General features: G+C 58.1%; 1 protein-coding gene across 1 annotated transcript in view; it reads left to right on the top strand.

The window, feature by feature from the left end:
• Positions 1 to 13,773, top strand: part of VAC14 (VAC14 component of PIKFYVE complex) — a 65,150-nt gene extending 51,377 nt beyond the window's left edge. The window contains exons 15-19 of the mRNA XM_075040413.1: positions 8,272 to 8,446; positions 9,191 to 9,309; positions 10,158 to 10,237; positions 11,856 to 12,006; positions 13,588 to 13,773. Of these exons, the coding sequence (XP_074896514.1) occupies positions 8,272 to 8,446; positions 9,191 to 9,309; positions 10,158 to 10,237; positions 11,856 to 12,006; positions 13,588 to 13,750 (688 nt within the window). The 3' untranslated portion in view covers positions 13,751 to 13,773. The remainder of the gene's footprint in view (positions 1 to 8,271; positions 8,447 to 9,190; positions 9,310 to 10,157; positions 10,238 to 11,855; positions 12,007 to 13,587) is intronic.
• Positions 13,774 to 14,077: the final 304 nt, after the last annotated feature.

Below are 14,077 nucleotides of genomic sequence, written 5' to 3'. Positions count from 1 at the left end.
ACTCTTGAGTCCAGAGCGTGGCTGGGCTTGCTGAGTTACTTGCAGGCACCTCCTTCCCTGAGCTCTAGGATGTGCTCGAGTGTCCCCACTCCTCCTGCTCCTTCTGTCCCTTCTCCCCAAAGCCACACAAGGATTAGCACTGCCTTGAATGTGTCTGTACATCGATTGGAGCCTATCAAGGAAAATACAGCCAGTTTGCTCAAGCAAAGTGAGGCAAAAGTCAGCAGTGGGTCCAAGTTGAGATGTTGGCAGAAGAGATGAGGCAGCTTCATCTCCCACCCTGGGGCATGCTTGCCCCCGAGCTGAGCTGATGAGTCCCCACCTGCTGCCACCTCCTTCCAGTCCTTTTTCTTTCCTTGTGGAAAGCTTCACCCTCAAACATGCAGCATATTCCTGATGTACTCCACCTCCAGCCAGTCCCTCCACTTTCGGAGGTCTGGGGATGCCCAGCCAGACCATCTCCCCCCAAATTTGCCTTCCCTACAGGGGCGATGCAAAGGCTCATCCACCTCTAGGACAGCAGCCTGCTGCTTGGCCACACTTCTAGGAGCAAAAGCACTTTTATTTCTTCATCTTAAAGCAAAATGATGGGGAGGGAAGGGAAAGGGGTGAGTGCAGGGACCACAGCTCCCATCTCTCTGCAAGCTGTGCATGCCCCGAACTGGATCAGCCTCTCCCAGCTCCTGTTGTCACAGCTTTGTGCCCGCTCCTTTAACCTATTTTATTTGCAGTGAAGAGAAATTATAGGGGGAGAAATAAGGCGCTTGTCAGTTTTCTTGAAAATTAGGCCACAGCTGTCAGCTTGAAAGGGAAGCGTACGTCTCAAAGGAAGGATCTGCTGCTGCTTTACGCATCTTCCCCCCCCTTCCCAGCCAGCCCCTACCCTTCCCTTGAAAAGAGAGGATGCTTGCCTGAAAACATCGCTGCCCAGTGTAAGTCCTGCTCTGGGGTCAGGTTCTGGAGGGCTTGGTTGAATGTGAGTCATTCCCCTCAGCTGGGGAGGTAGGCTGGAGCCAGGGTTTCTGCTCTTACAGCCAGAGTTTCAGCCCTACCGGGCACATGCTGTAACGCTGCTGCCTGTGCCTCCTGCCTGGGGCTTGAAGCCCCAGGAGCCCAGGGTGAGACTTGCATTTGCTGTCCGTTTTGCCATTGAGTCATCGGCAGGTTTAAAAGTTGGAGAAGAAACACCTCGGGGCATTATTTTTTGCTTTCCTGCAAGGTTCAGAGGGGGAGAGCTGCCTGTTTTCCCGGTAAGCCTCCTGTAGATGCTCAGATGTTCCTGCAGCATCTTGTAAGCTTTGCAGGTCATCAGTGACTGCACATCTGCGGGCAGGATAGCTTTATCCGTCGGTCACCGTAAGCTTTCCTCAAGGAAACTTCTGGGACACACTAACTTGAGCAGCTGGAATCTGGTGCTGGATGTGGGCTTCCCCTTGGAGGAGTTACCACATTCATCTGTGTTACATGTAAGAGTTGGGCAATGCCTTGGGCTGAGTGGACCATAGAGTTTCCAAATTTAGTTACCTTTTAGCTTCTGGCCCAGCCCAGAGGATATTAGCGGTTGATCACCTTCTGTGCTGAAGATGATCAGAGGAAGACACTGAAGAAGTTTGAAGAAACTTCTTCTGAAGAAATTCTTCCTTCTCCTTGGTACAGTCCTGTTTCCCCCTCCTGTTTGGTATGGAGCTGTGGGTATTTCACTGATCATGTAAGTGCCCAGAGGTGTTGGATATCTGCTTTATAAACTGAAGGTGACTTCTTTGAAGGGTGCTGTTCTCCAGGCAGCCAATGTCCAAGGTGGGAACAAGGCTGGGTTCATCATGAGTCAAGGTGGACGTGCCCAGGTGACTCACAGCTTTGGTAGGCAGGTTGGCAGTGGGGAAGCCATCCTGCCAGCTGTGACAGGGACCAGTGTCGAGGAGAGCATCACGAGGAGCAGAAGCTGAGGGCTGAGGCTCTGCAGGACCAAGATGCTGTTTCGCCAGCTGAAGCTGGTCTGAAATACTAATGTACATTTGTGCTGCAAGAAAGGAGGCACTGTGCTCCTCTCGGGGATCACCCTGGGTTGCTCTGGGCGTTCCTGGGGATCCCTGGGGAGCGCCTTACGGCTGAGACGGCCCCAGCTCGGCGCTGAGCTGGCATCACGGCTCCTTCAGCAGTTGTCATGCTGACAGCTTCTGCCAAGCAGACGCTTCGTGGGAGGGTTTTCTTGTTTGCAGTGAAACACTCTGCACCTTTCCCTTTTCAAGTGAAGGCATCACATCTCCAGCTTCCCGAGATCCATACGTCTCCTCCCCAGATCTGCACATCTCTGGTCCCTGGCTTTCACTGAGTCTCCCGGGAGAACTCGATAACGACCACGAGAAACTGGGGCTGGTGAGGTTAAAAAGAAAGTTCAGGCTTTGTTGCACATTAAACTAGGTCTCCCCCAAATGCCCTCACCCATCCTGCTGATGGGCTTCTTTTGATCCGATGCTCCTGTTCCTGGCTGACCTGATGTCTCAAAGAGCAGGACCTGAGCATCAGGACATCAAGAAGAGTCCAAAAGCCACGTGAAGAAGGAGGCATTAGTCCTGGTTTTGCTCACGTTGTCTTCCTGGCTCAAGCAGGCTCTTTGCTTACCTGGGGCGAGTCATGACAGCTCCTGGCTCCAGAGCTGACCTTCCCAAGGACTTGTCCGTGCTCTCCAGGGCTTTCTTAGGCCGGGTTGTACTTTACAGCTTCCTACGCCCAGCAAATGCTGATGCTCTGCCATATATCTTGCTCCATCTCAGTGCCTGCAAGCCCATCCCCAGGAGACAGACCCCACTGGGTCCTCTCTGTCTCTTGACAAGGTCCTGAGCTCGTTCAGGAAACCTGCCAGCGAAGGCATGCTTTGAGATGGGAACGGATGGCTGGGAGAGAGGAGATGGAGCAGGCAGAGGGTTCCTCTCCTCCCCAGCCCTGTCTCCTGCAGAAGGAGCCCCACTGCTCCTAACCTTCCCAAACCCTTCACAATCCCTTACATTAAACGCTATGAATTTTGAAAGCGGGAGCTGCCGGGGTTGCCATGGTTTCCCTTGCCCGGAGGAGCAGCTCTGGAGCCTGGATTCAGCAATGGGCAGGAGAAAAATGGAGGACTGGGATTTTCTTCACCGCTGTGGTGGGGAAAGACAGGGGAAAGGCATCCTTCTGCCTTCCCCGCTTTCTTCTCCCTCTCCCCTTCCCGTCCTAATTTTATCTGTGCTTCCTCTGCACATTCCTAACAGATCCTTGCTGCTGGGCTGGGCTGGGGATGCTGCTTTTCCTGGCAGGAGGATTTCAGGGGGACAGGGCTGGGCTGGGCATCGCAGGGGCTGCGGGTCCCCCCGGGCAGTCGGATCGAGCCAGGGCATCTCACGGGGAACCTGGCACAGGGAGGAAGGGTGGCAGAAAGCCTTGGGGAGGAGAGAGGAAGGGAGTGGAGGAAGAGGAGGTGGGGAGGCAGGATGGAGGGGCTCTGCCCTCCTCACAGCCGCACGAGAGGCGGTGGTCTGGCCCTGCAAGCTGAAAAGCAGGGCAGAGCCCCTCAGACCATCACTCCCCCCAACCTCGGCCAGCTCCTTCCCCAACTCGGGCTCTGTCCCAGTTGCTGGAAGTGGAACGAGACACAATCCTCTCCCTGCTGGGGCCCCGTGTATGCCCAGAGCTAATAAAGCAAATCGCTGGTGCTTAATGAAGAAGCACCTGTTTAATTGAACACAGCAGGACGGTGCTCAGCATGGCCGGGTGACAGGAGGGGGGCCAGCAGCTCTCCCTGCCGTGGCTCCCTGCAGGTCCCAGCGGAGAGGACGGTGTCTCCATCTGCAGCGGGGCTGGATTTCATCTGTGTTGTTTTCCTTTTTTAATTTTATGGAGAAGCAAACTCTCACCCCCTTCAAGCAAGCATCAGGCTGCCCCAACCCTCCACCACTCCATTCCTGCGTGGTGGCTCGGGGCAGGGGACGGGGCTGAAGCGGTTAAAGGGGTGAGCGGGTGGGATGGGAGCTGCGACAGCTCCCTGAAACGATGATGTTTAGATTAGCTGGGTTTCCAGGCATCGAGCTATCAAAGCAAGAGGGCTGGGAGGGATGCCGGGGCTTGCCCTTAATTGGAGATGTGGCTCTGAAGCTGCCCCATCGCTCTGACGTCCCCTGGGCTCCGGCACACGGCCCCGCAGCAGCTCCCTGCCCTGGGGCTTTCGGCTTGCCCCCATACATGGCTACCCCATCCCGCCCCACCGATCGTTAGCATGATGGGAATTCGTCACGATTGACATCGCTGCGCTGGCGACTCGGTGACCGCTGAATCAGGGGGGGCTGTGATGCTTAATGGGGTGCAACCAGGGCGCAGCTCAGGGACGCGAGGGGACCCTGGGGTGGCAAAGCAATGCAAAGCTCATGGTGACCTCCATGGCTCTTCCCTTGGCCAGCATTGTCTCACCGAGGGGTCCTTTAGGCTAGGGGAAGGGCAGGGTCCTGTCCTCGTGGCAGGGGCTGGAGGTGACCCACTGGGTCCCTTGGGAGCCCCGCCACGGCTCAGCCCCATCTGAGGCAATGGGCAGGGAGGGGGTGTCCCCCATTGCCATGCTGCAGGCAGGCGCTGCCTCCCATCTGCCCGCAGCCACGTTCCTTGGCTCCATTGGAAAGGCTTGAATAACCCTTTTAATTTAAGGAGTTAAATTTTAATGGCCTAAATACCGCACTTCATTATCACGGCGGTGTGCCTGCACCAACGGCTGCCTAACGGTGCGGTGATGCTCTGCGGCTGCTGCCTCCCCAGGGATGCTTCTTCCCCTCCTCTGCCACGCCGGGAGCTCCCTGGGGACTTGCTGGGTCCCTGTGGGCAAGGGAACGGGCAAGGGGATGCATGTGTCACCCGTGGAGATACAGGGAGAGGCCCGGGGAGAGGCATCTTCCTGGGATGATGCACTAGGGGGGATTAGCTGGTTCCTTCCATCGTCGCATCAAAGCGTGGGCAGGTGGATGGATGGGTGAGCCACAGCCAGCCCTGTTAGTAACTGGGGTTTGAAGTCTTACAGCTGGGGTGTATATATTTATATTTATGGGGTGTATATATTTGTAGGCTATATATATTTAAGGGGTGTGTATATATATACATATTTATAGGATGTATATATCTGGGGGAGATACGTATTTATGGGGTGTGTATGTCTGGGGTACATATAAGGGGTATGGCTCCCACTCACTGTCCCCTCTGCCCCGTCCCCTGCCACAGCCGTCCCTCCAGCATCTCGGCTGCTGCCTGCTTAGTTTGAAGCCACCTGTCCCCTGTACAGCCCCATCCCCTGCCTCCTCCCAGCCAGCCTCGCGTTCCCCTCGTGCCATTGAAGCCTCCCAGGGGATCGGCTCTGGGGGACCCCCTCCCATCCCACCAGCAGCCGCCCAGCGCTGTCGGTTGGGCTCAGCTGCTGGCTGCTGTCACCGAGGCCAGCAGCTGCGTGGTCAGCCAGTTGTCCCCTCCTTTGGGGACCACTTTTGGGATGTGCTGACCAAGGGGCTTCGGCGGGGGGTAGTTCGGGGGTCTCTGGTTGCATCAGGGGAGGCTGCTGAGCACTGGCAAACTCATTCTGCTGGTGGTTCCCAGAGAGCCTGGGGACAGCTGGAGGGGATGGTGCTCAGGTGGGGCAGGATCCACGGGGGGTGACACAGCTTCGAAGAGGGGGCCACGGACTCTGCACGGCTGCTCCTTTAACACCCCAATGGTTTCCAGTTTTCCAGTGCCACTGAAAGGAGGGGGAACAAACCCAACCCTTCCCCGCTAATCTAAACCAGGCCTGAAATTAGAAAGCGGCTCGCGTTCAGCCCCCTGCTCGCTGGGAGCGCGGCATTAGCCAGCCAAATGTCAGAGCTCCTATTTATGGAAAGCAAGAGCCCTCCTTTTCCATTGAGGAGCAGCAGAGGGGGGGAACCCGACCAGCATCCTTGCCATGGGTGGACAAGGGCAGCTTCGGAGGTCACTGAACTGCCCTCAATGCTCGCCGGTGCTGGTTTTGATTTGGCTGAGCTTGTTTGAGCTCTTTTCTTAGCCTTTCTGGCTGGAAGGTGTAAAACACCGGCTCCCTGCCAGCCACGAGCAGAAGAGCTAGTCTCTGGCTGTACCAGCATACCAGGCACTTTGCAACTGGGGGTAAAACTATCCCAGTGTTTGTCCCTGGAGGACCCGTCCTCTCTTTGGGCACAGTAAATCATCCCGCTTCATAGTCCTGAGTGCCCAGCACGGCTGCTGGAAGAAGCTTGGCAAGGATGGGGCATCCAGTTATCCCCTCGTCCTGGAGAAGCGTAGGATGGAGCCGGCTCACTCCTGTGCTGGGCTTGGACCTGCCCAGGCTGGGCTTCCTTTGCCACAGCTGGTGATGACTGGATCCTGCCTGCAATGCTGAGCTATTGATTTGCTTTTGGCTCCATCAGGCTGGACTAAAAACCTCTGCCTTCCCCTTCCCTCCCTCGATGCTTCGCTTTCCCATCGCTTTCCCTCCTCCAGCCAGCCTGCGTCCAAGCGGGGAAGCGTTTTCATCCCCATGAATGCAGCCAGTTACGTAAGAATAATTGGGATAAATGAGCTTATTTATCACGGCCCATTCCATTTTAACTGGGTCCAGGGCGATTGCTGGGTTGGGTTACGTAAAAGCCCGCACAGAGCATCTCATTGTCTGGCGGCGGCCACGCGGGATGCGGGAACTGCTGATGGAGAGGAGCTGGGTCTGGGTGAAGAGGGGATGGGTTGCTTGGCAGGATGAGGAGGTAGGAGGAAGGTGAGGGGTTTCTTCCTCCATGTGTTGAGGAGGCAAAATCCGTTTCTTCATTCCCCATCTGCCTCCTGTGTCCCTAAACCACCAGGCTTTAGGGTATGGTCTTTGGTATCTTCCTATAGCCATATAGTCTTCCATCAGTCCTTTTGTGCAGGGACAGGGGCTGGAAACTCACCTCCTTCCTCTCCCTCACCCCAGGAAGTGAAAACGTGACTGGGGCGGAGGGGGAGTTTAGGTGCGCCTCCCACCTCCCAGCCAAACCGAGCAGCTAGCAAATGCCTCCCACCCAGCCGCCAAAGCAGGTCCTCCTTGTTTTGCCTCCTAAACCCTTCTGAGATGCCTCCAGGGGGGGATTCGGTTGCCAGCTGAGATTATCTGGTGGGGAATGGTGCTTGGTAAGAGTTGGGGAAACCAGAGGAGCTCTGGGGGATGGCAGCATCTCCCCCAGTGCTGAGGTTCCCCATCAGCCTGTGGCGGAGATATGGGGACCCGGGGAGCATCCCAGTTTCAGGAGAAGCTGGGTGGGCTCCCCTGGGTCTCCCTGATACAGGCACTGTAGAGCTGAGCTGGTGCTGGGCAGCGTTTCAGGTGTCCTCAGACAAACCGCCCAAGAAGGCAGGAGCCCGGAGAAAAACAGGAAATCCCCAAATCCAAACAAACACAGAAGAAAAAAAAAAAAAAAACTGGTTTTTGGTCTCTGGTCTAAAATGTTGAAAACCTTGAGAATGCCCCAAGGTTTGTTAAGCAGAACATTCCTGCCGTGACCCGACGGGCCTAGCTAGGCATATCAGAATGGGCCGTGGCGCTGGCTATGCCATGTTTTGGGGAGAGTGCTACCGGTGGGTTGTCCAGTGGAGCAGAGGCATCTTCCAGTTTCACCGGCCAGAGCTCCAATGCCCTTTGGCACCGGATTTCCTGGGAGCTGGAGTGTGGAGGAGTTCAAAGAGCAACGGGGCAGGTTACTGGGGGAAAGGAGGGTTGTAGAGGAAAGGCAGCCTCTGTCTCCAGGACTCCCGACTTGCACAGTGCTGGGAGGGAGCGGTTTGTCCTACCAGTTCACTGGTGCTGGGGGATACTGGTCTAACCGAGTCATCACGTGCTATCTGTAACCACACTGCTGCACGCTCCCTGCAGTTGTCAGGGTGGAAAGCAAGGCTGAAACCTCTTGAGGAAAGTCACTGGAAGGCTTGAGGTGGCAACAAGCCACAGTGGTGAGTGCTGGTGAGGTCCCAGAGCAGCACGACTGGGGGTGTGTCTTAGCTCAGCTGGTTTTTTTGGCCTTGCCCTAGTGTGAATAGCTGCACCCTCCAAATGCACGGCCTGGTATTGCCCCACAGCATCTCTCTTCTGGTGCCACCGTACTCACCCAACCTCTGGTGCACCCATATCTGTCACCCTGGTCCTCTCTGTAGGAAGGGGGTGATGTGCAGGCTCAGGTCAGAGTCTCGGCTGCGCTCATTAACCATCCTTCTGCTCCGGTTTCTCTCCTCTGTGATACGCAGGCAGCTTTGTCTACTTCTGAACGCAGAAAACATCTTCCACTCCATGGCAGACATACTGCTTCGGGAAGAGGACCTCAAGTTCGCCTCTACCATGGTGCACACCCTGAACACCATCCTGCTGACATCCTCCGAGCTTTTCCAGCTGAGGAACCAACTCAAGGACCTGAAGACCCCGGTATGGGCAGCAGGAGCAGGCTCAGCTGCTGGGGGACATAATGGGGGTGGGGAGGACCTGACAGCCACCTGGGGACATGTCTTGCTGCTCTGTCCCCACCTGGCAGGTCCCAGGGCTGGAGCTGGGGCACCCAGGGCGGCCCCTTTGTTCCTCCACTCTTGAGGAGTTGAGGGGGGCTTGGAGGACATGCACAACTCTTGCTTTTCTGCCCCGGGATGGGAATTGACTCCCCGAGCCTTCGAGCAGCTGCCATCTCCCACCCTCCACCCCGACACGGGACAGGGGACAGAGGACAGCGAGAGCAGAGCCCCCCGGTCCCTCAGCTGTCCCCGCCTGGAACGCGCCCGTGGGGTTTGCCAAGCAGCTGCCACCAGTACCAGTGACATCCAAGCAAGGCGGGGAGAGGGAGGAACACTTTTGCTCCTCCTCATGCTGAAGGCCAGCAATGCAGTGGTATCCCCTTGGGTGGGACAGCGGCTGTCCTCCAGCCCCTTGTCCTGCAGTGGATGCAGCACCCCTGAGGGCCACCCCATCATGCTGCCACCCCAAGCCCACCTGGTCTCCATCTCCCAAGGCTGGTGGGCTCATGCCAGTGCCAGGTGGACATGGTGGGTCCAGAAACGTCCCTTCGTGTCTCGGTGGCACTTGCCAGCCTGACGGGTTGCTGTCAGGGACCCGGGGCTCTCTGTGCCGTGTCCTTGGTCCCGCAGGTGACCCGACCCCAATGGCTCACTCTTTCCCCAGGAAAGCCGTAACCTGTTCTGCTGCCTGTACCGGTCCTGGTGTCATAACCCAGTGACAACCGTGTCCCTCTGCTTCCTTACCCAGAACTACAAGCATGCGTACGACCTCATCCAGAAATTGTATCCTTTGAGGGTTTTCTGCGAGGCCGGTGCCCGGGCTGGTCCCTGGTCCCTCTGTGAGCACGAAGGTCACCCTGCGGGCCGGCCCAGCCTCCTGCCCGCAGCCCATCATTACCGGGGCGGCGTCCCCACAATGGGAGGGCAGGGTGGCCAGTGCTGGGCGCGCGCCAGCTCCCTTCCCCTTGTGTCGTCCTGATTTTTTGTGGTGTAAAAAGAGGAAGGCATGTGCTGGCTGAGCCCTGACCTTCTCCTGCCCGGGAGGGGAGGCTCCTCAGCATCCTCTTCCTCCCAGGAAGATGAAGGCTTTGGCCTCCTGGCCCGATGAGGAGCGGGCAGCACTCGGCACAGTGTGGTTCCCGGTGAGCTCACCATCTGCCTGCAGCAGAATGATTACTTTCATGTGCCGGCAAACCCCGAGCCTCCCTGAGTAGCTTTCCATACGAGAAAGCTTAATAACGCGCTCCGGTTGCCTTCCTGGTGCGCGCCGGCATTTCTCCTGGGGGATGGGAGTGCTCAGCATCGCTTCCATGCCATCCCCGTGGGCCAGGGGGGTAAAAGCAAGCACCCTCCCTTGCACCATCTTCCTGCCTGCTCTCTAGCTAGGCAAGCTGCTGGCTTTTTGGGCAGCCTGCCTTTTCCCCCATCCCTGCCTGCTTGTCCTGTTTCCTGTCATCATCCCTTGGCCGCCCTGCAGACCTTTCAGCCCTGCCTGCTCACTTCCCGCAGGAGCCGGGGATGCAGGCATAGTTTGGCAGAGCCACAGTCTACTCCAGGCATCACCCGGGCGAGCCGTCTGCTGCTGCCGGGCCACCCTTTTCCAAAGTAACATCCTTAACGGCCACATCCAGCGGGGATCTGGAGGTCACCGTGGATTTCCTCACCGAGGTGGACAAGCTGGTGCAGCTCATCGAGTGCCCCATATTCACATGTAAGGAGAAAACCCTGCGTGGGGAAGGGGCGACGCGCGGTGCTCCCCCACCCCAGGCTCGTCCCCCTCCCCACTCCTTCATCGCAAGCGGCAGCCGCCGCACGAATAAATAGAGCAGAAGTTATGAGACTTCTTGCCGGGAGGTTTGCCCAGCACTGGAGCTGCCCGCTGGGAACGGGTGCGCTGGCAGCACCAGGGAGGGGGGCAGCTTGCCCCCCAGATATAGGTTAAGGGAGCGAGCAAAGTTGGCACGAAACAAAGGGATGGGGGAATGATGGGGGGGCAGGGTGCGGGTAGGGTGTCAGATGAGGGGAGCCATGTGTGCTGCCCTTGGATGCACAGGGTGGTATCGTGGGTGCTGCTGGGACCCTTAGCAAGAAAAAAGGTGTTTTTTTCTGGAAATGGAGAATTAAGCCCTAAAAAACAGAGCGGCTACTCTATCCAGATCTGGCCTCCCAGCCCCAGCAGTGTGGGTCCCCCCCAGTTGGGTAACGCAGCCAGGGCCTGGCCAGGGGCTCGGGAACGTGGCAGTGGGAGCCAGGCTGGTGGTGGTGGGGCAGAACGTGGCAGGGTGACCTGTGGCTGCGGGGGATTTCTCGTGATGGCATTTGGTTGCCCCTGGGCTCCTTCTCCCTGGAGGTGGAGCTGGGCATTGAGGGTGTTGGGAAATGTCCTGGAAAGGACTTTGAGGGGGGGCCCTATATAGGTCCAGGGCTGGAGAATATCTGGGGGAAAGAGGGTTAGAGCAGCTGGGCAATGGAGATGTGGGCTGTCCCTCAGTCACACTGCCTTCCATGGAACCCTGTGCTTCATCCTGAGGATGACTCTCCCACCGTGTGAGGCACCCACGTGTCTGTTGTTGTTTTCCACAGCCCCAAATTATTCCTTGAGGGTTCCCCACTGGGCTCGCCTTAATCTCTGAGTCTCGGGGTAGGGGACAGACATGTACCCCATTGAGCAGCTTCCCTGGGCCTGGCTCCCTTCACTGGGAGACACCAGAGGTGCTAGTGGCAAGCAGGAGGTGAGATGCTGGGGCAGGGACCTCTTGCCCCATCCCCTGGGCTGCCCCAGGAGAGACCTCAGTTATCTGTAGGGCTCCAAAAGACCCTTCCAGCCACAAGCACCATGAGGGATGGAGCAGGAGGGTGGTTTCCCCTCTGCTGAGCAATGCCGAGGCCCAACACCATCAGGGCTGAGCAGAGAGGATCCCTTCCGCACCAGAGGGTCCCCAGGATGGTGTCACCCAGCCTTCCTGACATGGGATACCTCAGGGTGGGTATTTCTGCTAATTCTGCAGAAGCTGAGGAGCAATCTCATGTTGCACATGTGTCCTCAGGCAGACAGCATGGACGGACTCAGGGATGAGCGGTAGCAGGGATGGGAGACTGGGGAGCCGCTGCCCCCTTCTCTGGCTGGCAGCTGGGGGCTGTGGCAAGGAGAGGGGCTTCTGGCCTGTGAGGGACACAAAGATGGATGAGTTAATAGAAGGGGAGAGGCTGCTGGTGCCATGCGGGTGCTGGTGCCAGCCTCCCCAGGACCATCAGAGGGGTTGGGAGGAACCTGCTGGAGGTGAAATGCATTTTACTCGCCTCCCCATCCTCTTGCTCTCCTCTTCCAGATCTTCGCCTGCAGCTGCTGGATGTGAAGAACAACCCCTACCTGATCAAGGCTCTCTATGGCCTGCTGATGCTGCTGCCCCAGAGCAGTGCCTTCCAGCTCCTCTCCCACCGCCTCCAGTGCGTGCCCAACCCTGAGCTCATGCAGACTGCGTAAGTGCTGTGGGGACGGACCCCGACATCATCCTCCCCGGGCCATGGCCGAGCATCCCCGCGATCCCAGACTCAGCCCCATGCTCTGCCTTTCACCCCCCCAGCTCCTTTGCGGCCACGGCTGCTCCTTGCCCCGTGGCCGAGAGCGTTGGCTTGGGGCGGAGGGGGGGGTTGTGTCTATATTTGGTAACCCTGGGAGGGCTGTGCCTCATCCACAGGCATTTGGCATCCGGGATGGAAAATTTCACTTGTGGGGTCGCTATGGAAACGAGCAGAGCTGGGAAGGAGGTTTATGGAGAAAGACTCCGGCAGCCGGGGGTGCTCCCAAAGCATCTCCCCTGCAGCCCAGCCAGCCTTCACGGCACCCAAAAGGACCCTGACACCCGTGCACGCCTGGGGCTAGCTGCTGCCTCCCCACCCCTGGCCTTCGGGGAGCCATGAGCAGTGATGTCCAAGGGCAGCATCTCCCTGGGGACCAGCCGAAATCCTCGTGCTCCCAGCCCAGGGGTACCGCTCATTAAAACACCGGTGGTGGGATTTGCTCTCCAGCCCTCAGCTAATGAGCTGGGGCGGGCGTTGATGATAACGCTGGGTCTGCCTCTGCAAAGCCCTGGGAACAAAAAGAAGAGCTCCCAAGATGGGCAGGTTTCTGAATTAACCCCCCACTGCCACCACTCCTTGGCTTTTAACTGCTCCCCTGGGCTGGCTTTTATCCCTCCTGGCCTCCGGCACTGAGCTCGTACCCACAACCCGGCACTGATTTTAATTGGGGGGGCGGAGGCGGGGGCTGCACGTGCTTCTCCCCTCCTTTTTTCCCCCCTTCTAACCCCGGCAGCGGGTTTTTTTCAAGCAACCGGAGCTGTCAGACGGCCTGAGCATCTGATTAACTCTGACCTACATTCCTTCAAACACCGAAGCCGGCTTTCATAACAGGCCAGCCCCAGCTGCCCCCTCCCTGGGGGGACGCCGGGGCCTTGAGAGCCGCCTGCTATCCTTCTGTGGGCTCCCCCCTGTCACCCGATGGACATCCCATGGCTGGTGTGTCCCCTCCGCCTTACATGGGGACAGCTCCGGGGGACGAAAACTAAAAGCCCCATCTGTGGGCTCCCCAGGGCTCCAGCTGTGGGTGCTCATCCGCTGGAGCTGTCCCCACCGCCACCAGCCCTCCTCTGTGCCATAGCACATGGATATTTTTTGCTTGCTCGTAAAACCAGGCAGGGAAACCGAGGCACGTGGTGCTGGCATCCTTTCTGGCCAGTCTTGCTGCTTTTGGCTGGAATGGGTTGGGACGGGGAGGGGAGTATCCATGCTGCAGGGATTAAACCGCCCCTCCGGGGGCCAGGGTGCTGAGGAAAATGTCCCTTGTCCCCTCTCTCTTGTCCCAGGACTTCTTGGGCTCCATCTCATGCCTCTGGGGGAGGGAGATGGGTCTTTGGGGGTGTTTCATGGGGCACCAGCATCACTAGGATGTGCTGGGCTCAGCTTCTTCAGGACAAGCACTTGGTGCTGCCTGTGATGGATGCCCTGGGTACAGCCATCTCCTGCCCTTTCCTGCCCTCACTCTCTGCTCCATCCCTGCAGGGACAGCACCAAACCGAGCGCCAGCTTCAAGAGGGCATCAGCCTCCAACATCGACTACACGGAACTGCTGCAACACTTTGAGAAGGTCCAAAACAAGCACCTGGAAGCACGACACCAGCGAGCCGGGCGGGCAGAGCAGCTGGACCGGCGGGTGGTCCTCTGAGCATCCCCGTGGCAGCCACGGGTGCGCACGGTTGCTGGGGCAGGGACCAGGGGACGGGGACACCGGTTGCTGGCCGCCAGCGGATCTGGTGGGTTTAATGGCAGAGGGAGATGGGCGAGCGCTCGGTGCAGGGCTGGTTTTTCTCCCCGCTGTGCTTGTGGATGGTGGGGGACCCCCAGGCTGTGCCGGCTTCTCCCATGGGCGATGTGGGGACGTGGGGAAGGGTTGCAGGAGGAGAGGGCCAGGGGAAAGCACCTTGTCTTCTCTCGCAATAGGGCGAGGAAACTCCCCTTTGCTTTGCTAATGCCTTCCCCGTGACTGTCAGCT

This window comes from Buteo buteo, chromosome 11 (assembly GCF_964188355.1).
Source record: "Buteo buteo chromosome 11, bButBut1.hap1.1, whole genome shotgun sequence".
Taxonomy (NCBI): Eukaryota; Metazoa; Chordata; class Aves; order Accipitriformes; family Accipitridae; genus Buteo; species Buteo buteo.
The sequence above is the reverse complement of the archived record's forward strand: the minus strand, read 5'-3'. Positions and strand labels throughout refer to the sequence as shown.